Genomic DNA, 27,037 nt, shown 5'->3' on the forward strand with positions numbered 1-27,037 from the left:
TATAGAGACCGACCAGACAGGCCAAGATCTTCTCCATTCCGACAGCCGGTTACACGGCTCTGACATTAAACCAAAGCACTCGCGTAAGGGAGCTTTTCACAACGTTACCAGTCTAGATCCCAACAGGAATATTTCATCACAACCTTTATAAAGCAGTAACGGACCCACAGATTTACTGCCGCGGACATTAAATGCGGCTGCCCCTCCTGCCACCGACTAGAGCCCGATTCACTGTCCCTGCATTTACATCCATAATTATGTGATGACAGCAATCAGACGCATTCATCCGCCTCTGCCAGGCAGAAGATCCAGCAGACGGCCGGGAGAGGCACGTGCGTCGCATCTATAAAAGAAAATTAACATCCAAATGTATTGCAAGTGATTTATGAAAAGGCGGTGGCTACTCGCCTAACCCTACTCTAGGATGAAGTCAGAGCTTTCTGTTCCAAAACAGTTCGCTACTCAATCCCATTCCGGCCTCTATAAATCCGAGGGATGGCGTTCCATGAACATGGCGAATATATTCCAGAGGAACGGTTTCCCAAGACAGCCCATAAAGTGCCGAATCTCATCAGGTAAGCGTCACGTTTCCTATTGTCGCTCTATGCCGTTGCCTTGTTTTTAAGCCTACTTGTGCTTATGGAAAATTTAGACATGTGAGCTCCATATCTTTGTTAAGAGACCCCCCCTTGCATTAATAATGCAGCATTATGGGCAAAATCTGCCTTTTTCTTGGACGATGGATTCACTGAGGTCTCATTCTGAGCTGGCCCTTCATACTGTGTAGTTAATGTGACAAGATGGTATTTTCCATCTGGCTTCAGCTCTCACATTGTAAATTGACCCTGTTATGGGAATATAGGTTTCTAAGAAGTGTATTCATGAAGTCACTACAAAACACTCAAAAAACCATTACATACCAGTAACAATAATAGACACGCGGCCCGACAACTGGGATTTGCCCGCCATGTGAGAAAGTCTCCTTCAATGACTATCAATGAAGATTTGTTCGCAACGCTCACAATCTCCGGTTAAGATAACCCCACAAGCCGAGACCGAGAATCTTACCAGGTTCTTGAAAAGTGCTGTCAGTTCCTTAGTAAAGACGGAGAACTTCAGGAAGGCCGTCCCCAAGTCAGGGTCATCTCTACAGACGCAGTTGCCTCCAAATTTTTCCAGTGCTTGGGTGTATTGCTCTTCATTTTCCACATGGGCTTCAAAGGAATACAGAGAAAAACATGTTAACATCTAGCAGGTTAATAATCTACAATTCTAAACATGGCAAACAACAACGGTGAGAAGACCTTCTAGACCTAATGAAGTGAAAAAAATGGTGGAAGGTCCAATAATACAGGAGAATACCCTGATCTACGTACGGCCACCACCCTTAGACATGTCCTAGAATTCCCACCACTCGGAAAACACAACTGTTCCAAAACATTATTTTCAGAATCTAACGCGCCCGCTAACAAGCGCTACATTTGTGTAGGGGTTTGAGGGGCAAAGTTGTTCAAGTGAGGGCATAAACTGTGAGGAGAGAAGAGAGACGAGATAGAAACATGTAAATACATGTAAAAATGACTAAAGTACAAGAGGAAAGATTATTTCAAAGAACAACAACTGTTGGAGGCCAAAGTCTAAAACTAGAAGGTCAGAGGCTTAGATGTAATGTAAGATTTACTTTACTGAGAGAGAGGAATATGAAGAGCCCCCACGTGGTACAGGCTCATACCATGAAGGAATATAATCATGCATGAGCATACCTGGGAACTCTCCGGGTTTGATGCGGACATTGCCCGGTTCAATACCGGAGCCGGAGCCCAGAAGTTCCTAGGTATGTACATGAGGAAGGCATAAAACTAACCTGAAGACAAGACCAAGCACTGATTGAGGTCTGAGTCTTTACATCAGGAGAAATGGGCAGACTAGACGGCCGAGCGCTTCTTATCTGCCGTCAAATTCCATGTTTCTATGTTGGGAATCTAAAGGAAACCCTTCAAGAAGCACCTTTTTTGGGAAGCAGCAATAGAGTTCTGATTTCCATTCCTTTATCTTGAAAGACTCTCTATTCAGGACGTGAGATGAGATAAATGTGTATTTGTAATAATCCTCACAGACAGAAGGTGGTGATGAGTATTTGCATCTCTTCTACTCAAGGACTTATTGAATGTGCGCTGAGTGACATCACCTTGTGTGATTACAAGTTTTTATTATATGAGATAAGGTTTACGGCTGCATATCACCATTACAGTCAAAATAACCTAAAAATTATCTATTCTCTAGAAAAACGTATAAAAAAAACCAACCAAAATAAGTGATGTCACAGTACAGTAATTACTTTAATTAAGGCAGTCTGACTTAACGAGCCATGGAAGCTGGAAATTATTCATCCTTTACCAATCATTCCGGCATTAATGATGGCGTCGTGAAGCAGCCGTACACGACATGATTCCGACACGAGCTCCCCCGGCTCGGGATGCCGGCTCGCTTATATAAACTGACGGGCGGATGATTTCTGCATAAATGAATAATCCTTCAGATGCGGCGCTATTTTTACAGGAACATAAACAAGCGAGATTGAATTTCACATGGGAACGAGAAAAAAAAAGAGGGACAAGTGCAACGCGGCTCGCAATATCGAGGAAAAAATGCTTTAGCGGGCATTTTCAATATGAAAATTGCACATACCATTTGCATGAACGCTATATAACGTCCTCAAAGCTCGTTCTAATTTTAGGTTGAGATCATTACCAAAAAAATCATGCCAATGGGGTCTGTAGAAAGAAAGGGACATACTACCAGGATATAGGACATGGCTTCTAAAATAGGAGGAGGCTATTGATTTTGGCAGATAAGGGGCAGGCGTAGAAGCGGACGGTACGGTGTGCCGGTTTGGGTGATTAGCTGTATTATCGTTAACCGTTAATGAGTATGCACCTGACATATTCGTCCTGCGTCCTGCCTCGTTCTCTCTATCATCGTGAAACGAGTTCCAGCATGTAGCAGACCGCCATTTGCACCGTCATTGTTTTTAATATTCCTCGGGAATAAAAGGCTATGTAGGTACGGGGACATCTTCTCATTTGCAATGTTGTACTATTGGAACACGATGGATTCTAGGCTACTATGAAGAGACATTTCCTATCTCCGGCTGTGTCTCCAAGCCACGTCACAAGCGCAGAGCACGCACCCCCTGGTGAATTCCGTGCCTCCGTACATCACCCCGCACCCCAGGGCATTACGAAAACTACAGGTTGTTTGTCTGTATCCCCGAGGATCATAATCAAGCTAATATGGCAAACCCCCTCCTCCCCACCGTATGTCTCCTATGGACCATCTCCCTTTGGACTCCCGCAGGCAGGATCCTCAACACCAGTTACTCCGCGCGACGCGTCACCGCATGCTGCCCTCGTCCCATCCTACCGCACGGTGGAATATGTCAGCAATGATATCCCCGCCATATGCATTTGTCTCTTTCCACACAATGCAATGGAGGACATTTGTTTGGCCAAACACTTCCCCCTGCCTGTGATTTATTGGCCTCCAGGCAGATCGGGCGCTGCCTAGGGGAAGGCGGAGTGCAGGGGACTGTTCTGCCCCCGTACGCGTGTACACAGTGATTTCAATTGGAGCACTTTCCTTTCTCTCACTGCTTCAAGCAGCCAATCAATGACAAAAAAAGGCTGGAACAAGAAAGCGGAGGGCAGCTGCTACAGCAGGGCTGCAGCTGCTACAGCAGGGCTGCAGCTGCTACAGCAGGGCTGCAGCTGCTACAGCAGGGCTGCAGCTGCTACAGCAGGGCTGCAGCTGCTACAGCAGGGCTGCAGCTGCTACAGCAGGGCTGCAGCTGCTACAGCAGGGCTGCAGCTGCTACAGCAGGGCTGCAGCTGCTAGGCCAGGTAAAAGCTTTATTTAAAAGTTTTATTGAGGAATACATATTGCTCACATATACACAAATGCTCACAGAGTTCTTTAAGAGGCATTATTGTGTAGCAGGGGTAGCAGGGACATCAAAACTGCCCCTTTGAGGAGGCAGTCATGCTTTTATTTTACATCTTGCCTGGTAGTTGTACACTGCCTTTTGTCAGCGTCCGCTCTCCCAAGTATTTAAGGACCGGGATGAGGTTTAGGTGCGACCCCCGAGCACCCAGTGCATCTCCAGGATTGGACTCAGTGGCTCCCCCTGGTGTTGGAGGCAGGCTGGGGAATCCGCAAAGAGATAGACCCGGTATCCCCCGCTGACTGTTAAACATAGACTCCAATTTACACACAGAGCGCCCGCGGGCGACTTCTTTCCCAAGACACAGGCATGTCACGTCATAAACCTCATTACGAGATGAAGACCTTCCCCATAATTACTCGTAGAAGGCAGAAGCCGTATTTACTAAACGGCCGATAACGCTATTATCCCATCGGTTAAAAATATGTGCAGAACCAATGCCTCCTGTTCTGTGTTATTGTAACAAGACAATGAAGAGATCCAGCCATTGTCTTTAGTAGATGATGTGCTGTCAGTAAACACCGTATATCCGCACGCGATAATAGGACCCAGGCACGGAGCAAGCGTTTTAATAAGGCAATTACCCGGGGCAGATGGAGGCGCCTGGCATCGGGGTATACGCAGACAGAGGGCCCTACAGCATGCGAGTATAATTAGAATTTTTCTAGCTACTCTGGTGCATCTGTGAAAATAAATAGCACTGCTTTAGGGCATGAAGACACGGAGAAGACATTTTCAAACATAATTATTTCAAATTGGGTCAGGAGAAGAGCTCCTCTCGCGTGTCTGGAGGAGATACGGAGCGGCTTTCCTTCCTGGCTGGGCTGACATCTGCGGCGTTTAAAGAAGTAAAGAGTCCGTCGGATAGAAGAACCCTGAATTCTGCAAAATCCCGTTATTACTTTATACCCCATGCATCCAGCTTCAGCTTTCAAAGCGCCAGCGAGCAGGAAAAGTAAGACCTCGATCCACGCGACGTTTCCGGAGGCAGCCGGCAGGGCTTGTGGATGCGCATGCTGATAATGCCTTCTCCCCGGGTATATGTGTGATCAGGAGTTACCCCAACAGGGCAACCATGTAACGGTTATACCATATCTATGATATCAACTTAAACCAGCGGCAGGACACCAAGCGATTCAGGGACGGAAGTCCCTGATGAACGAATGCCTTAGTTATCTTTACCCCATCGTGAATGCTCGTAAACCTCCATTTTTAAATGGCTAAAGTGGGACATGTTAATTTTAGAGGATTAAAGGTATAGCGGGGGGGGGGGGCTTTACACGTACATTTCCGACCTGCTGCTATTTATATAACGGAGCGCAGCATTTGGAGCATAAAAGGGAGAGTGGGGGGGGGGGCTGGGAGATAAGCACTTGAGCAAATATGGACAAAGAGAATCCTCCGAATTCACAAAAGCGCAACATTTACGAAGCACTCGAGGAATTCTAAGTGGAGACATCCAGATAAAGACAGACGCACGCCAAGCGACGGAGCCGAGTCACGGCGAGCGACAGGCGCTCTTTACACCATTAGAAGCCATCCGGATTTTCACCAGAGGCCGCAAGGCGGGATTCTCATCGAGCAACGGCCTCGCTGCGAACGATCGTAACGACCGCTTTCCTACATACAAACCTCTGTCATAACTGATCAGGCTGACGTATGACATTTCCATTGTTTCGGGTCGTTAGGGGTTGCGTGTGTTTCAGAGGTGTAGATGAGGCAGGCGTTACCTATTGGTTTTGGTCTATAATTTGTTTTACTTATTTTTTTTTCTTTTATTGAGCCTCCGAGGTCAGCGGCTCCGCTGTGAAGCGGAAAAGAACAGCGCCGGGTGCCAAATCGTGCCATAAGGCCACGGCGGACACCAGGTCCCCTTCTTCATTTCTTCGGGGGTCGCGCTCCACAAGGGATATGTAACCCTTTCCTCCCCAGCCAGAAGGCCTGCAAGAGGGCCGTATCGTCTTGGTCCCTCCCTGCAATGGTTTAGGTCGAGTGGAATCAAAAGAGCCACCTAATTCCCCTTCTCACCAGAAAAAAAAACGGGACCTTTTCAGAGGGCCGGCTCCAGGATGGCTTTTTTTGCATCTTGTATGAAATCCGTGCTGCGTTATAGTACATATTGGATACAATAATACAATAAAAAATAAACACGTGCAATCGCGGTACAAACTATATACAAAGGCTGGGGCTAGTGTATGCAAAGACAAAACGTTCTATACACAATGTAGCGGCTTTTAGGACTCACTAAACATTCTGAGCTCCTCTTGTAGGATTTGGTTCCACAAGAGGGACTGTCCCGCTTAAAATAAGACACTTTGGAGGTATGATAGTCATCATTATAGGACCATTCTGCTTACCCCGGAATCATCGCGCCGGCATGGAAATGAGACACTTCATATGTAAATGATGCGAATACATATGCAAATCCCCGCTGCCGATCCCGCCAGGGGGAAATAAAGGAAGGGCTGCATGGCTCCAAGTTGTGTTGTATCCTTTGTTCAGGGCAGAATCCCTTTTCTTTGGTTTGCTATGGCTGAATGAGTCTCAAAGGGGTTAAGACACTTGTCCCGTTTTATTCTTCCTAGGCTTCCTCTCTTTCAGAGACGCCAAAGCCGGTGCTTGTTTTATCCCAACTCTTTCCGCAGGCGCTTGGGTAACTCGCCAGGAGGCCAGCGCTTTACTGGGATCGTTAGACATGCTGAGCTCATCACGAACATATCCTCCAACACAGACCCACAGAGGACTACTCATCACGTAACGTGTTGAAGCCTGAACACGTATGTCACCACCCTGCCGTATTACCGCACCTTAGCGAGTCGGCACCCAAGGCATTTCACGTAAAGGCCAGGGCTATTGGTTACATTGACACAAAGAATGGCACCCACAAACCTGATCATCATCCTCGCCTCTCTAGCCCTACGATCATTTATTTACACTGCTACAGAATGGCACGCCATACCAGACGTGTACTACTGTATACTTACTGAGAAGATCCAAGCTTATTGAATAGAATGTTTTACAACAATGTAGATATTCTAATTCTCTCTGACAGCGTTTCATGCATCGAAGCAGGTATTACACACACCGCCGTTTAAAAGCTTGGGGTCACTGAGCTGTTTTCAGCTTGGATCAGTGAACACAATGTGCCATTGGAACACAGGAGTGATGGGAGTGATAAAGGGCCATTGGAACACAGGAGTGATGGGAGTGATAAAGGGCCATTGGAACACAGGAGTGGTGGGAGTGATAAAGGGCCATTGGAACACAGGAGTGGTGGGAGTGATAAAGGGCCATTGGAACACAGGAGTGATGGGAGTGATAAAGGGCCATTGGAACACAGGAGTGATGGGAGTGATAAAGGGCCATTGGAACACAGGAGTGATGGGAGTGATAAAGGGCCATTGGAACACCGGAGTGATGGGAGTGATAAAGGGCCATTGGAACACAGGAGTGGTGGGAGTTATAAAGGGCCATTGGAACACAGGAGTGATGGGAGTGATAAAGGGCCATTGGAACACAGGAGTGATGGGAGTGATAAAGGGCCACTGGAGCACAGGAGTGATGGGAGTGATAAAGGGCCACTGTACGTTGATGAAGAAATTCCATTAAAAATCTGCCGTTTCCAGCTACAATAGTCATTAACCCTGTCTGCGCTGGATTTCTCATCCATTTCATTCAAAAACAAGGAAATTTCTAAGTGACCTCAAACTTTTGTGTATATTATTGTCAAAAGCATAATAAAACCACAATTAAAGCTCATTTCTCATTACTTTTTACCATATTCTCACATTTGTGGCTCTCTGAGGCACTCTCGGTCGTATCCTTCGTCAGTCCCCGATGTCCCTCTCTTGTACAAGAAGATCAGAATGTTTAGGGAGTATCAGTGCCACCAAAAACAATAATAAAGAGCGGAAACTATTTTCTTTTCATTATTATTATTATTATTATTATTAGTCAATCAGCTAGTTATAAGTCCCATAAAGTCTTGTTAAAAGCCGCATCTCTAACCACAGCCCATTAAAAAATGCTTTCTGAAGGGTCGAGAGGAGAAACCTGCACGGCGGGGACAACCTACTTCTACCCAAAACGTTTCTCTATTACCCTGTGTATTCCTGCTCATTCACCTATTAATAACCGGTTTGCCCGCCCAGTTCGTCCTCCTAGCCCGATAAAATAGTATATTTTTTTTTATTCTTCAACCCTCATTCTAGCATTGAACACGTAGAATTATTTATTACGTGGCTTCGGGATTATTATTACACGCACTTCCCAGAAAAGGATGACATTTCCAGAAACAAAGTGCTCTTCGTGGTACTAAATTTAGGACATTGAACCAAAATGTCATTAACATCGTAACCATTTCCCTCACCAGAGAAATGAACACAAGATGAACCAGCAACCACACAAACTATTTCACCAGCGGAATGGTAGACGCTCCTTTCGTTATAAAGGACAAGTAAAAGTAAATCGGGGAGGAATAATAATGCACATCCTGCAAAGAGAAGTTCAAGATAGCTGCCCCATGTTACGTGTGATAATATACACGTGTTTTCAATCATATACATTGCTTATGTAAAATTGCATGCAGAATTACATGGGTTTATTTCATTTACTGAACTGTTGAGTAGGATTTACTAAAAGTGACAGAACCGCTTTAAAGAAATATACAAAAAGGAGGTCACGGATTTTACGAAGATCACTTCAATCAGCGCTATGCAAGCAACACAACCACAAAAAGTGTAACTGCGATGTAATCTGCTAACCTGAAAGATGACTCGCACCTATCGCACCATCACACCTATCGCACCATCACACTTTCTCCTTGGACAGGATGGTTATTAACTACATCAGCTCCAGCCTGACTCAGCTATAAAGCGACACAACCTAGGGTGACTACCCATTAGGCACGCGTAACTTTGGGGGCCCGCAGTCATTTACAGCCACCCCACGGCCAGTGGCCACGGTACTGGAGCCAAGTGGAGGACTCTCGACATAAGGTCGCGGCGGCTTGTGTCACGCCATGGGGTAAGGAGACAGACGCCTGGACAGCGACATTATTTTCCAAGCCATGTGTGGAGGGGCTCCAGCGGGTACCCAAAGGGCCATGTTTGCTGCTGTAGCAATGATAACAATAAATAAAGCTTTCACAATCATGGAAACGTGTAGACAGGTAAAAGAATGAAACCGCGTGTTTGTAGAATGAGTAGAAAATAAAACAGAAAGATAAATAGATATAAATAATTCTTAAAAAAGGGTTAAAAGATGGTTAAAAGTCAAGTATGCTGTAAGCAAAAAGTCCTCCAGCATACTTGACTTTTAACCATCTTTTAACCGATTATTTATATCTATTTATCTTTTTTAGTACATTTCGGAATTTTTTTTTTGTACTGATGAGATACAACTTCAGATTTACTTTTTAAGGGCCGAGTCCCGGAATAAATTATTTATTTATTGATTTACTCCTCTCATTTGATCATGGCACACCTAATTATATCCGGATGAATTTTGGACAAAATCATTAATTATATTTTTTAACCACACACACCTTATAATTAATTAATTAGCATTTGATTCTCCTGAGCACTTGCACTTTAAAAACACTGTCATTGGAACACAGAAATTGAGGATCTACAAGATTCATATCCAGAACTTCACCAAAGACCATCACAACTCCAAGATACACATATCTGATATGAGCGGTACATCCACCTAAATGTGAGTGCATCCAATTATTGCGCGTACACGGATTTAGAAAGATATCATTCTATGGTATATTTCTTTTCTCTTATGTCCATGGGATTGATGGATTGACACACACGTCAAAGAGTTGTTCTCGGAGGCTCAAAAGGTTCATACACATTGTGAGTGTAACCACTGACGTTTTGTCCTGAAGTTCCAAAGTGTTTTTACTGTATTACACTATATTTTTTTTTCCCGTATCTGCTTCTTTATTTGAGCAATTGAGATCGTGAGTTACAAGCGCCCCTAGACAGAAGTCTTGTTTGTTCCACAATCATGGAAACAGCAGCCAGACAGGCGCCAGCATCTGAAAGGTTAACAACGCCATACAAACCCAACACAAAATCCGCAAACAGGAACCAGACACGTTCACAGCCATTACAACAATTCCTCGTGTTACCCCTTAATCGGAGGAACTAGATTCTAAAAAAGCCCTACTTTTGCTTAAAACCATGGAATTTTACATCTGAAAGTAAAGTAGAAAGCAGGGAGCCAACAAAGAATCCGGCCTTAAAGTGTAGTTCGGGGATCTAGAAGACCTTAGCGGGCTCCTTTCCATGTGATGAGTGCTAAGCCGCGGGCGAGCCGGAACGTGACCGGGGTTTAGGATCCCGCTGGCCTCTGATACACGCGGTTAACCACATTCTTTGCACTTCCACACGTATTTATTTAAGGAGACCAAGAATCATAAACACTGCTTTAGGTCGGGTTCAGTACAGACTCGCATATTTTGGTAATAAGGAGGTGTCAGGATGGTGGAATTTAAAAGCAAGACAAACAAGCGAAATTCCCCGTGGTTTATGTTGACTGTATACATATAAAATACCAAAAATCATCATTTACAGATCACATTTCACAGCACTAAAGAACGTGAAGTTCAAGTGGAAGAATCAGAATACATTTGCCCGATCGGCAGCTTCTCGTCACTGGGATCGTCGGCTGTAGACGGGGATCAGTCACCCCGCGCGCTGACAGCTGATCTACCGGCGGGGCAGATCGCCAGCACGCAGGGACCACTGTCTGAGATTACAAGACTTGTTGACAGAGTTAATCGTTAGAAAAGCTTGAATATTTAAAGACAGCGGCTGGAAGATGGAAAAATTAAAAGGAGTCAAACGAATGTACAATAAAAATAAAAGCTCATTCGTCCACCCATTGTACAGCGCTACGGAATTTGATGGCGCTATATAAAACAATAAATAATAATAATAATAAATAATAATAGGTAAGCCCGTTACCAAGGGGAGGGAGGAAAGCGATAAGTGCAGCTAAGGGGAAAACATGAACATCTCCGGTGAGAGAGTACATACCCAGACCCGACGTGTTAATGGCTTTCACAGACTTCTTCATTTTGTATAGGATGGTTCGATCGACATCAAGAGCCTGCGGGATAATAAAGAATATTATATATTGTGAGCAGCCCTTGCACTTTGCGTGACGGTATATTCACCCTTTGGGAGCTGGATAATATTTACACGGAGAAGTTATAAAGTTATATGCCGGAAGGCTCCCGCTTTATTACTGGAGCCTCTCTGAATGAGCCTGCGCTGCAAAACAACACAACACTTCCCTCCGCAGTCAGCAAGCAGTCAGCAAGCAGGATTTTTAAACAACCTCCAAGGAATTTTTTTTAGCAGACAAAGAAAATCAATTACGCATTTTCCAATTACCTCCATGGTGGTAAAACACTCAAAGGGCAACATTTCAGGAAAAACTCTTGAGAGGTGAATTTAAATGGGCCCTCCTATCAAAATACATGAAATCCCATAAAAACATTTCACATTTACATACAGAGCAGAACAAAAAAAAAATATTAATGGAATCTAAACAAGTTTGGACCTCACAGGCATCCGGAAATCTGGAAATGAACCATAGAGCAGCTCAGTTCTCCAAACAACGCGCTTATATCTCACATTTATTATTTATAATGTGAGATACCGTTTGCCTTCAGGCTATAGTAATGCTACAGATTGTCCTGTTATTTGGAAGCACAGGGTTGCCATGGGGGTGAAAAGCAAATATTTAAAGAAAAACCATAAATGCAAGTCATGAAAGAGCAAGATCGTTCTAAAATTAACCTAACCCCAGCAAAAAACCGCTCGGCATTACGAGACTGCTGCTTATAAATCCAGAGAGAGGGATATATCGAGAAGAGAAAGCCTGAATTACTGCCACAAACATCTGGAGCGAGATCTGCCCGGGACACGACGCTTTAAACCTATTTAACCCCCCACGTGCTGGATGGCAGGGACAAAAACAACTCTACCGAGAACGGATCGTCGCTGCGTCCCCACTCAGGAGCGGTTAGAGAGGAAAAAATCTCCATCAACGTATCTGTCTGATTCTTTCCCCAGGGGCAGTCCGGTACCCCGATGCGAGGCAAAGTGGGGTACAGAGGAAAGCCACCATATCACACTAATACGCATACCTGGGAACTTCATCAGTCCGGCCAGTGGGCGGTCCTGCTGACGCTGGTGGGCGGTCCCACTGACATCAGCGGGAAACACTCCCATTTAAAGGGCAAATGGGCGGGGTGTGTCAAGACCCCACTCTTGCGACCCGGAGGATTCGGGTGTTGACCTGGAGAAGTGGTGTTTCACCCGGAGATCTCCTGGTCATACGCGGAGAGTTCCCAGGTACGCTTATATGTTGATGGAGATTTTTTTCCCTCTGTAACGGCACAAGCCAGCTAAAATGTAGAAGCTCCTGAGGGGGGACAAGCCATAGAGCAGGATAATCATCCGCTGTCACTTCACGCTCTAACCCTTTATATACAACTCTTGGGGTCCATCCCAGGTGTAAAGGTGAATCCACACGAGGACCTCCTTGCTCTCTTGTGCCTAGAGGGCCATTAACTGCATCCCTGTGACGGGGCCATCACGGCTGAAGCGTCCATCGAGGGTCGCTGGCTCCCTCGAGCTGATGGAATTGGACAGACTGTCCTCTGTAATGGATCCAGTGAGGTCAGGCTATTAAGCTGCTCTCTTTTTGTATGCTATCCTCCGCATGCGCGGATGGTTCAAGCACCAGTTGAATTCCAAGCACAGGGCTCCACGCCCCACGACCCTGACCAGCATTCAGGTAACGGCAAACAAAATCAACAAAGTTGCAGCAAAAGCACCCAAAATATTACTCCCGGTGTGTACATTTTTTGCTAGTTCTATGCTGATCACAATATATAGAACACAATCCCCGTCCCAGAAAGCTGGCTCCCGAGGGCCGTATTAAAGGCTCTTACGCTCTGTGTAGGGAAGACCAACCTCGAAGTACAAAATGTATTGAATGTGTTATAATGTTAGATTTCACACGGTTACCGTCTCTTATAAACCCGGAACAAATAAACATTAGCAGCTTTATTCCCGTCATCCATTCATAAAAGTGTGAGGGCAGCGAGAGCGACAGCAGGGATTCAAACCCTGGCCTTACAGTAACCGGAGACTGCAAGAAAACAACAGGACTGTTTCCATAGATTCGGTCATGTGCGCTGGTACTGTAGGCCAGACAATTAACTATTTAAGAGCCAAAAATAAGCCTCCTCTATATGGTTTCCCAAAATGACCATTCTAACGAAATGTTACAGGCTAAATGTGCTACAGGCTAAGTGAACCGTTTCCTTTAACTTTTAATTGGTGTATTCACTAAACTGATGGGGGTCCACATAATGCAAACGTAAAAGCAATGAGATGACATTCAAGGAATACTTCCATGATAGCCGTACATTACGTCAACCTGGTCCTTCTTGCAGGGCAATCTATAGCGATGATAAAATGCCTTTTCTCGCCTCAAACCCAACATTCTGGGAATCAACCAGAACTGTACATCTTGTGTCAATACACCCCCCCCCCCGAGACCTAATCAATAGCGCAGAGTCCACTCGAGTCCCCCCGAAAATCCAACAAAGAGCTACTAGCCTCCGACTCGCGGCCACATTTAATGGAGTAATATAATAGCTAATAAGCACAAAAGAAAACATCATCTCTCTTTTTCTAGACAGTCTTCATCCAGGTGTTGAGAAGTATCTCGGCATAAACTATGATCTATATAAATGTTTTTGGTACACAGAGGTTACTGTAAGTTGCTGGTGAGTTATGATGTCATAGAAAAGCCTTTTTTGTCAATGAGCCTTGTGTCCCTATCTGATGGAGCGGCCCCGCCGTGACACTACAGGGCTTATGTCATCCCATAAGAAATCAAGGCTTTATCGCACGCTTGGTTCGTTATTTTACTTTACTTCAGGTTTAAAAAGAGGAAAATAAAACCAACATTCCATACAGCTCTGAGGAATATGACGCGATATATCAAGCAGTCAAATATCAGCATTCATAAATCTATTTTAGGAAAAATGAGCCTTAAATGACCCTTTTAAATGGAAATCCATATGATATCCATAGAGGGACATTTGGAAAGAAAAATGGAGGACGAATGAAGAAGCCCTGATATACCCCGTACAGCGCATAACCCTGCTGTGTTTCACTTCAACAAATCTGCGGCTCACCGAGACCCACAGATGCAAAAATCACAAAACAAAGGCTAAAAATGGATTAATACCAACTAGAAATTGTGTAATGTATTAAAGGGGCGTCTGATTTCCAAAGCAGCCTCACCCCCTGGAAAGCTTGTGTGTTAATGCTGGGGCTGGCTGGCGCATGCACGATGCTAAGCATGCGTTCCATAGAACTTGTGGACAGGGAAACAGTAAATGTATCGAGAGGATTCGGGCGAGTCCTGCTAACCCCGCAGCACGCCGTCTGCGTACGCCATTCGATCGCTCTTACACGGCGTCTTTAGATATCTCGCCGAGTGCTGTTCATATACAGCGTGTTATTTTTGTATCGGTTACATACTCGCCGTGTAGCGCTTCCTGAATACACCCCGCAGATCCTTCCAGCCCCACACGCAATCTCCTATGACCCAAAATACATTCTACACGTCGGCCAGGACAACGTCATCTCACTATCACAGCCACGGGGGAAGGACGTGACGGGGCGGAAAACACGCTGGGACTGACGGGCCAGATCTCGCTCGCAGCCAAACACACAACACTTTCCAACACAAAATAAAAGGGGGAAAAAACGAACATTATTCTTTAAAAAATAAATAAATCACGCGGCAACTTCTTCTCCAGATACAGAATAGATACATATCCGATTAGTAAACTCAAGGAAGTTGATGAATAAAAGTAGGAATCTGTAATATAGTGCATGCTAATTATACGCCAGTGGGACCGACATCTCCCCTTCGAGCCATTCCTACAGGGTATTCGTTATTCGGGCATCCGCCACCCAGCTGAAGCTTGCCTAACATTTACAGCTATTATTTGTAAATATCAGCCATTTTTTTCAGGGGCATTTCACGCTTTGCCGACATAGAACCAACCCATTCTCTTCTATAAATTTAGGGCTCCACGTCTCGTGTGTCCGTCATTAACCCATAAAACGCACGCGTCCCTCAAACAATACCATCTCGTCTCGGGCCGGCTTGCCGGCTCCTAATGTAAAGTTTACACACAGCAGAGAATGTCGAGGACTAATAACCGACGAAGAGCCCGCGCCGCAAAACAGACCGTCTACCCGGCTCTAGTGACGCGTGGAGGTGATTCGCACGCCATACGAAGCAATGCCCCTAAAACGTAGCCTATGCGGCTTGAGACGTCCACCATTGTGAGCAGATAGCAGGAGCTGAAGCCGGATCGGCTCCTCGTTCATGAATGATATCGCAGGCAGAGCCGATGCAGTCCCCACGGAGCAGTCTCCTATAGAACACGTTATAGAGAATACATGTATGAACGCGGCCGTGAGCGCGCCTCATCGCGGAAGGCTCCGAAAGTAAGAAAAATAAAAAAAACACAAGGAAACTGGCCTGAAAATGATTCATTTAGCGGTCATTCATTAGACTAACGAGCAGCACGACCCCGTCTCACACAGAATCTATACACAATGTGACGCACAGCTAAAATAATTCAATGCTTAAAACACAGTATTTGCCATAAATAATACATAAGGTCGTGTCGGACACCGGCCATTTTTAAGACGCTTCTGAGTGTTGGAAGCGGGCATTTTAACCCGGTCGCCTCTACATTGTTTTCATTTGCACACATTTTCTGTTTTAATCCTGATTACTTGACCTCAAAGAGATGCGATGGCAGGCAATAGATGAGACAGGTGTGATGGCGCATGCAGTAAGCGCGGTGCCGGAGCGGGTGTGAATGGATTGGGGGAAATCAGCGATGGAGAAATAATGATGCGAGTTCATTGGGGTCTTTGGGTAGTTTGGAGGGGCAGCGATCAGATGATTATAAAACACATTGAGAGGCGCGTCATTACAATGCATGGAAGGTTTAAATACTCCAGATGTTATATACAGTTTAATGTATATGATAGTGCTGTGCCCCCTTCAAATTAACATTATTACCCCTGTTATAGACCACACCGTGTACATGCGCAGTAAACGCACCAGTTAATTTCAATGGGGGGGGGGCTTTCCTGAAATGGGGACTTAATAATATGCATTCTTCATTGGCGTGGCTGCAAGGGACAACAGCCCTTTAAAGGAACGGGCCTTATTTTTTAATGCGGAGTCTATTTAACGAAACGCTGTCTATAAAAACACCATATACACCAAAAATAATCAGTCTCTACATTTTTATTTTAAGCATGAAAACCCCCTGTATCAACTGAAGGCAATATATATATATATATATAAGCACCTGTAGTATATGCGGACAAGAAACACTTGAATACCAAAGAAAAAACTGTTTTTTAAATTATTTATGACAACGTAACGGTCCAATGAGTATTCATCAGGGTCAGTGAAAAAAAATAAATACAAAATTAAAAATATAAAATTAAATAATCAAATAAAAAATACATTTGGGTGTGCACACGCGACGCGAGCTTTCTAGGCGCAGAGAACTATAACTAATAACAACCGTAGAAGAGGACTTACAATACAGATTGGGATGGGATGCGCAAACTATTCGTGAAAAACACTTTACCTAACTTAATGAATTTGATCTGGTTTAAATGGAGTCATTCTCAAAGGGCCAATATAAGTGAAAGAACGCGTGATCTGTCACAGGGCAAGCAGTGTAAAGGGTGGCTATACCAACAATCTGTGATATACATTACACCCGGCGATTCTCACAGCCTCAAAGAGGAATGAAATCAGCCGAGATAAATGAATATATACATATATATATACACATACAAATATATATATCTACATATTTATTACATACACACACACCTATACACTCTCGCTACACGCAGCCTGTCATGTGAATTGAAGCCATAGAGGTTCCAGCCTTTATTTTTATTTTACACTTCAATGCAGTTGTGAAAAAGGAAAATGTGATTAATTCATCTTCCTTTGTAAAATGACCACTTTTAGAACCCGCGTTAAAAAAGGGATGCCAGGAAACAACAAGGCAGACCAAAGAGGTCACATGGAGCAACAATGTGAATCATACAGATTAAAGGGCATGACTTAACGTGTTAAGAATTTACAAAAGGCCGCCAGGGCTCTGCAGCAAGGACATTAACTACTGGCAGCCACTGCAACCTAATTCATTAAATACTGCTATAAACCCAGATCATTAAAAATATCTGACAGCTAAATAAATAAACCTGTTACTCTGATGACATCATTGCTGCAAGTCTATCGGGACAGCTGTCAGGCCGTCAGCCCCTTTGTTCAACGACAGACCGTGGGGTTTGCCACTTTCTCTAATCCTCTGGTTAACTATTGATTCAGGAGATCAGTTTGCAATAATTAATAAATACAGTCCTCAATGGAGCTTAATAGTGGATTCCTCTTTACCAAACCATTTCCCAGGAGAGGCAGGCTGCGTGATGTCATGGGGTGCTATGCCAACACACACACACACACACACACTATATATATTATATATATATACACACAGACTATATATTACGATATATATACACACACTATATATTATATATACACACACACACACACACACTATATATTATATATATATACACACACTATATATATTATATATACACACACTATATATATTATATATACACACAGACTATATATTATATATACACACAGACTATATATTACGATATATATACACACACTATATATTATATATACACACACACACACACACTATATATATTATATATATATACACACACTATATATATTATATATATATACACACACTATATATATTATATATACACACACTATATATATTATATATACACACACTATATATATTATATATACACACACTATATATATTATATATACACACACTATATATATTATATATACACACACACTATATATATTATATATACACACACACTATATATATTATATATACACACACACTATATATATTATATATACACACACACTATATATATTATATATACACACACACTATATATATTATATATACACACACACTATATATATTATATATACACACACACTATATATATTATATATACACACACTATATATATTATATATACACACACTATATATATTATATATACACACACTATATATATTATATATACACACACTATATATATTATATATACACACACTATATATTATATATATATACACACACACACACTATATATTACGGTATATATACACACACACACACTATATATTATATATATATACACACACACACACACACACTATATATTATATATATATACACACACACTCACACACTATATATTACGGTATATATACACACACTATATATATTATATATATATACACACAGACTATATATTACGATATATATACACACACTATATATATTATATATATATATATATACACACAGACTATATATTACGATATATATACACACACTATATATTATATATACACACACACACACACACTATATATTATATATATATATACACACACTATATATTATATATATATACACACACTATATATTATATATATATACACACACTATATATTATATATATATACACACACACTATATATATTATATACACACACACTATATATATTATATACACACACACTATATATATTATATATACACACACTATATATATTATATATACACACACTATATATATTATATACACACACACTATATATATTATATATACACACACACTATATATATTATATATACACACACACTATATATATTATATATACACACACACTATATATATTATATATACACACACACTATATATATTATATATACACACACACTATATATATTATATATACACACACTATATATATTATATATACACACACTATATATATTATATATACACACACTATATATATTATATATATATATACACACACACACACACACACACACACACTATATATTATATATATATACACACACACACTATATATTACGGTATATATACACACACACACACACTATATATTATATATATATACACACACACTATATATTATATATATACACACACACTCACACACTATATATTACGGTATATATACACACACTATATATTATATATATATATATACACACACACACTATATAATACGGTATATATACACACACACACACTATATATTATATATATATACACACACACTATATATTATATTTATATACACACACTATATATTATATTTATATACACACACTATATATTACGGTATATATACACACACACTATATATTATATATATATACACACACACTATATATTACGGTATATATACACACACACACACTATATATTATATATATATATATACACATACATACACACACACACACTATATATTACGGTATATACACACACACTATATATTATATATATACACACACACTATATATATTATATATACACACACACTATATATATTATATATACACACACACTATATATATTATATATACACACACACTATATATATTATATATACACACACACTATATATATTATATATACACACACACTATATATATTATATATACACACACACTATATATATTATATATACACACACTATATATATTATATATACACACACTATATATATTATATATACACACACTATATATATTATATATACACACACTATATATATTATATATACACACACACTATATATATTATATATACACACACTATATATTATATATACACACACAAAATATATTACGGTATATATACACACACACTATTATATATATACACACACTATATATTACGGTATATATACACACACACACACACTATATATTATATACACACACACTATATATTACGGTATATATATATATATATATATATATATATACATACACACACATATATATACACACACACTATATATTACAGTATATATACACACACACACACAACACACTATATATTATACACACACACACACACTATATATTACGATATATACACACACACACACTATATATTATACACACACACACACACAATATATTATATATACACACAACCAAACACACTATATATTATATATACACACACACACACTATATATTATATATATATACACACACACACACACACACACTATATATTACGGTATATATATATATATACACACACACACACACACACACACACTATATATTATATATACACACACACACACACTATATATTATATATACACACACTATATATATTATATATACACACACACTATATATTATATATACACACACACTATATATTATATATACACACACACTATATATTATATACACACACACACTATATATTATATACACACACACACATACACACTATATATATTATTGTGTATATAGCGCAAGGTGTATAACAGAAGCTGTAGGAAGAAATGGTGATATTTAACGCGCATGGCATAGTCTGCCAGAATAGCCGAAATGGAATGTTAATGGAATTACAGGGTTACGTCAGGTCGCAATGTAAGCATCAGCGAGAAAAGCATTTACCGCGGGCAAGCTCCTCTTTTCAGTATTCCGCGAACTGTATGAACTCATCTTCAGAGAGATCTCCGGGACCAGCCGGCCCTCAATCAGAAAGAGTCTTCCCCCAAAAAACCCAGATTTTAAACAGGAAGAGGAAGGACGGTTCTAAATATTAACGCGGCGAGTGCTCCGGGTCTGTGCGTTGGGTAAAGGATCACACATACATCATGACTTTCCCAAAGGTCTTCAAACACAGGAAGAGACGGCAGGGATGTCTCATAGACAGGCCAACTTCCACCGCTGATAGATGTGTGTATAATATAATTCCTCCCCAGCCAAACGGGGCCCCGCTCTGAGGCTTTGCAGAACCATAGCAGAGAGCTGCACAGCTTTAAGTAGACGTTTGAATGGTTTTCAATCAAACTCGTTAGGTCAGCTCTATATCTCTCAGCAAGGAACCCAGCAGGTGTTCCCAAGAGATGCCGCTGAGCTAAGCTGCGTTTAGTAAAACGGCGGCTACTCACTAAAAAAGTTTAGTGCACAAGTAACGGCATAAACGTGCTTTTAAGATCATGTTACACTCGGCTGCCTCGGTAGCGTGAATGTAACCCACGTCCCGCCTCGATACCATAAGTTCTGGCGATCAGGCCTCCCTTACCTTCTGCTTTAATGTCTGTATTATGTATAGCTCCCAACGTAAGGCACCGCAGAATATGTTGGCGCTATACGATTGAACGGTATTAAGAATAATAGGAGATCCTCACACATTAAGGAAGGTTCCAGGAGCGCTAAGCAGACGGCACAGTCATACACACCTGTGTGTAACGCTGCGGCCCGATCACAGCAGCCATCCGGCCACACATACAATATTTAACTATTTCATCTGTATAAAGGTGAGAACACCGGGTAACGTTACTCGAAGTGATCAAACAGCGTAATCAACGCACAATGTAAGTGTTTTAACGTAAACACATCCGACTGGCATTCACCTTTATCAGCCTTTACCTCCTTGATGGTCACCTTTTATTGGGGAAAAATAAATGGTATCCCGATGAGCAGCTTTTCCCCCCTTCACAGGACGGTTAGCTGAGCGGAATCGGAGCGATCAATCATTTCTACGAGCGGATCTCAATCGGGATCTGGCTGTCAGAGAACACCGGCATCTGGTTCAACAGGCAAAACATACATCTGGAAGTTCTGGTATGGTGTGTGAAGCACTGTGTAGCTGCAGGACAGGACTAACATGAACACCATGGCTAACAACACCTGGCCACAGATGGCCATCAACCCTGTAAGGGCCAGAGGAGTGCCTACAAGCTTCATACGAGTCATCAAAACCAAACAAAGAATATTCGGGCGGATTTAGGTCGATTGATCTCCGTAAAGCTTTCCTGCTGCTCTGCAGGGTTTTATAGAAACTCCTACAAGAGGAGGATTCCTCATTACTGTGACCCCCCATTTCTACGGGGCGCAGGGCAGGTGAAGGTCCGGACTAACCCTAATACGAAGTCGTTTTCGCAGGAAAATCTTTACCGGCATCGTTGCTCTGTGAAGAACGTCAGCTATAATAATATCTTTGGATCTCCGCCTGTGCTAAGATGGCCAGCGGTGTTGAAAGATCAAACCATTCCTTTATCAAAAACCCGGACAGAGCCACCAACTTAACAGAAGAGAGACTTTTTGTTGCGGAGATCGTCTCTTTCGGCGTATACACATCTGGGGTTAGAGTATACAAACCGAGAAAGCAGCAGTCTAGCCGGGAAATGGTAATTGTTTACGTAGCTCTCCTCATTAAGACGTCTAAGTGGGTAATTTACACTTTAGCTGGAGTGCAGCCCGGTCACCTCTGATCTTCTAGCTCCGGTGTAACTGGCAGCGGTTGGATGGACTTTGCTTGTCGAAGGGCCCCGCATAGAGCCCTTAGAGTAATAAATTCAGTTGGGGGGGTCTGCTCAGACTACCACAACCGAAAGAGGTTGCCCTCCTGTAGCAAAAAAAGCAGTAGGAACAGATGAAGCGAGAAGCCATGGTGACTCTTGGCCGGGTTCACTCGCGCTCCAGTCTCTTCCCAGCGCTTTCAGGAAGCGAGAGAGGAAGGAACCTGAATGAGTAATTCACATGATGTAACGTGGGAAAACAAAACACGCTCTCACTTATCCTTATATGTAGCAAGACTAGTATAAATAACGAAGTATTACGAGGATGACGCTTCCCAGAGGGATTAACCACACGGCGTAAGGGAAGAATAACTACGGAACAGAAACGAAGCCGTCGTAAATCCTTAAGACCGAGTCAGGGAAGTTCTACAAGGGACGGAGCGTTTTACGGGGATTTACCGGGAAATCTAATCCAAACCGCAAAGATCGAAGCATAACGTCGGAGGAGGATTCACTGATCGGAAGTAACTGCAGCGATGGGCTGTGATGAGTAGCGTGGGAGAGATTTACTTCACTCCTCACATACGTGTAAAACGGATAGAACATGCAAGCATGTTCTGAACACGAAGTGCATGAGGAACCGGTGGCATTTTCTTTAACTCAATAATAAGTTGCAGATACTCTAGTAAAGGCCTTTACTATTAAAATACAATCTGCTTGTGTTTGGGGGCTGGAATGGCTTAAATCTGGGGGCTTAGATAAATCAGATCAGGACTAGGCACATTGGAGAGTATGAGTAGTATCGCGTGTTACACCGTTTTAAACTTAACCCACCCAATATTGATTGCTATCCCAAGTGAACACAAATATGTTATTCATATTAGATGTAGTAAGGGGTAAGGGGTAGATGTAGTCCAGTTTCATCATAAGGCTTCCCGTGACATGAAAGGACAGGTTCCCTCGGCTCGTTAGAATGTCGCTACACGGAATTAAACCCCCCGACAATGAACTTCATGAGGATGAAAGATTCACGCCGGCCTCAACAGGATTCCGCGTGGGAGCGGACGGAACGCACAATGTATTACACTGCAGCGTTTCGTTAATTGACCGGTACCGTTTGATCAGCAGGGAATAGTCAGCCACCGAGTACAAAATGACGGGATTTTCTTTTTTAAAACCCCTGGGCCGACGATCAAACAGAGCGGTTCCCCTGTCTGTTACACAAAAGCAGCGCGTGGATGATCATTAAAAGTCTGGTTAACCACAAACGGTCTGCAGGCTTCTCATTACATCACAGCAGTCCCAGCGACTGTAGTATTCGAGTCGTGTTTATAGCCTATGAATGGATATAGCCGGAGACGTTCGGAGAGAAGGTTCTTTCATCATGGTGACACCTCTGGTATGTTACGGGCAGGTGGTTTTCGTGGAAGAAATATGAAATATTTTATATGAAATAAACGTACAGCTGATGCTGGCTGGGACGTAAATATGGATTTCTAAAAAATCACCCTTTAACAGCCCACCACAAAGATGCAATTTGTAAAGACTTGCAAACGGTTGCACAAAAAATGGTTCTTATAACCATCGGTGTGAAAACAAATGACTCTTCAGGAGATATGGGTATTCTGGGGCAGATATTATTCGATGAAATAGGAGCCAGCCGAAGAAACATCTAGGAATATCAGCTCACGCACGCTCACAGAGTGGGGCCGCAGAGAGCTGAAGTACATAAAAGTCGTCCCCGTCCTCTGCAGCATCACTCGATACAGAGATCCAAACCGTGCCTGGAAGCAACAACACAGACTCTGCGTCAGGAGCTTCAAGCTGAAGATCACCACACAAGGCCAAGTGTCCGCTGGGATGATGTGAAGCACACCTACACCGGAGCCGTGGAAACGCGTCCTCTGGAGTGATTAATCACGCTTCACTATCCGGAGGTCTGCCTACATACCGGTCTGGGGCTGTTTTTTCAGGGTTTGAGCCCCTCTGTTCTGCTGAAGGATAATGCTAATGCTACAGCGTCCAAAGACATTTTGGACAATGCTCTGCTTCCAGCTTTGTGGGAACAGTTTGGGGAAGGCCCTTTCTTGTCCCAGCATGACTGCCCCAACGCACAAAGGAACATAAGCTTTGGGATGAAGCCGAACACCGATTCACCAAACACCAGGACTTCCCATCCAACATCAGCGCCTGACCTCACAAATGCTCTACCGGCTGAATGGGCACAAATTCCCACAGACATGCGATTAAAACCACGACGTGACGAACTCAACAGCCAGACTGCCATGGCCAATAACTCGGTCCCCCCAGCTGTGGGCTAACCTGTCAATAAAACATGGCACCTGAAAGTAACGTGCCGCACTATTTGGCCAGATTACAGCGTGTTACAAGCTAGCAGATGTTTGCCTTGCTTAATATTTATAGTATACCTTCTGGGGGAAGCAGGAACTCATATAATAATATCTACTAAAGTCAGAACCAGGGGAAACCCAGATCTGAAAAGGTTCCAGGAAGCGTACCCCACATCAGTGTTCCCTCTAAGCTGTGCTCTTGTGCGCACGCACATAACTTTTGGAGGGAGCGCACACGTTCTAACATTGTGCACACAGTACCTAACGGGGAGCTGGGGGGGGCAGGCAGTCCGTCCAGGGTGACGCTGGCACTCCTCCAGATACGGACATTAATGTCCGCCGCTGGACGAGCAAGCTCGGTTGGGGAGATCAAAAATCTCACCCCAACCGGCTTAAAATCAATCAAGGGAGCCGGAGGTCTGTTAATGCAGACCTCCGATCCTGCTCCCTTGCTATGCGCGCGGCAACTGATGCTGTGCGTCGGGATTTGATGTCAGATCCCGGCGCACCGCACTGAAGCCACGCCCACCTTCTTTACTGCACCGGAAGGACAGGACACAGAAGAAGAAGAAGAGTCAAGAGGAAGAACGAAGAGGAGGAGGAAAAGTAACTAACAGAGGAAAGGTAGGAAAACATTAAGTGAGAGTGGATTAGTAAGTGTGTGAGAGTGATGGGTGTTATGCTGTAGTTTATGCTGAATGTTTGTGACTGAGTGAGTGTGTGTGATAGCATGGATGTGTAAGGGGGGGGATAGCATGGCATAGGGAGGCTGTAATCACATTAATATGATGCCCAGGTTCCAGCATGTACTGGCTGCCTGGGCACGATAGGAGTGTGATTGCTGTTAGCAATTATATATATATATATATATATATATATATATATATATATATATGTCCAACTTTATATGGACTGTAGAAGCATATTGTGCGCACAAAATTTTGGCTCTGGGAAAAATTTTGCACAACAGAAATTTTCTGCGCACCCACATCCCATTTATAAGAGGAGCCTTCATTTAATGAAATAAGAAGCAGGCTGCTGCTTTGGTTCCCACTAATTAGTAGAATGTTAGAACAATGAGCGAGGCAGACAGCTGGGATTTCGGAGGAAGTAAACCACATCCCGAGACCAAGTGACCGAAGGGAAAATTCAAACCAAACGGCAAAATGCATGCTGAACACATTAAAAGCCGGGGATGATGTAATACGGATGGATAGCACCATTACAGTGTTTCATCTATTTCCGCCCAACTATTTCTATCCACAAAGTGAGGACTACAGGTAAAGTACAGTACTGTGTACACCTACAGCAGCGCTAGTCCATTAACCACCAATTGAAAATGCACATTTCTAATGACTACTTCCACGGCTGCTGCTAGAATCCTGGAAAACATTCACACCAAATCAATGTCACTTCTGCTCAGGAGGGCAGTCAGAAGAGGATTTTAGAGGACGCCAACCCATCGCGCTCTGAGCTATCCCTCCGGATCCCTCTTGTACCTTCCGGCGACGGCCGGGCTACACAACATTTTGCTGACAGCGGCTAATGGTTCTGGCAGGTTGGTATGCGACAAAATCCAAAGGGGGAAGGGAAAAAGAAAAACCCTGATATTTCTATAAAAACAAAAAATACCACCAGCCTCGGAAAGGCAAACACTCCTTTGAACTCTTCTCTGTCCGGTCGCAGTGCCTCTCGGATGTGTCATCGGCTGAAAAATAAACTTCCATTGTATACGTTGTTTTCCGCACACAGGGAAGGCTTCTTTTATTAGAAGGAACATTATTTACCATCATACAGATTCTATGTATGGAATCTTAAAACAAGGTCAACGTAAGAAACATAGGACTTAACCGTATGATTGCCGGAGGCTCAAACTATGCAACCTTTTCTTCCACAAGTACCGCAAGGTTTACTTCCAAGGGTCACGACCTTCTAAACTTAAGCGTGTTTCTGTATAGACCATACAATTACTGAAGCAAATAAACCAGGGGACCGGGAATTAGATTCTTCTCTAAAACACATGACAGAACATTTGAAGAAGCCGTGCGTGTTCCTAAACAAACCACGTTGTGAGTCCC

The 27,037-nt window shown here is 42.6% G+C and overlaps 1 protein-coding gene across 1 annotated transcript in view; it reads right to left on the reverse strand.

Annotated features, from left to right (window-relative positions):
* The window catches only part of LOC149288373 (arf-GAP with SH3 domain, ANK repeat and PH domain-containing protein 2-like), a 71,357-nt gene that overhangs the window by 36,480 nt on the left and 7,840 nt on the right, over positions 1–27,037 (reverse strand). The window contains exons 2-3 of the mRNA XM_089491893.1: positions 11,050–11,122; positions 1,069–1,214 (exon numbers count right to left, since the gene is read on the reverse strand). Of these exons, the coding sequence (XP_089348019.1) occupies positions 1,069–1,214; positions 11,050–11,122 (219 nt within the window). The remainder of the gene's footprint in view (positions 1–1,068; positions 1,215–11,049; positions 11,123–27,037) is intronic.

This window comes from Sceloporus occidentalis, unplaced genomic scaffold, assembly GCF_023333645.1.
Source record: "Sceloporus occidentalis isolate IW3139 unplaced genomic scaffold, rSceOcc1.0.p SCAF_52, whole genome shotgun sequence".
NCBI lineage: Eukaryota > Metazoa > Chordata > Lepidosauria > Squamata > Phrynosomatidae > Sceloporus > Sceloporus occidentalis.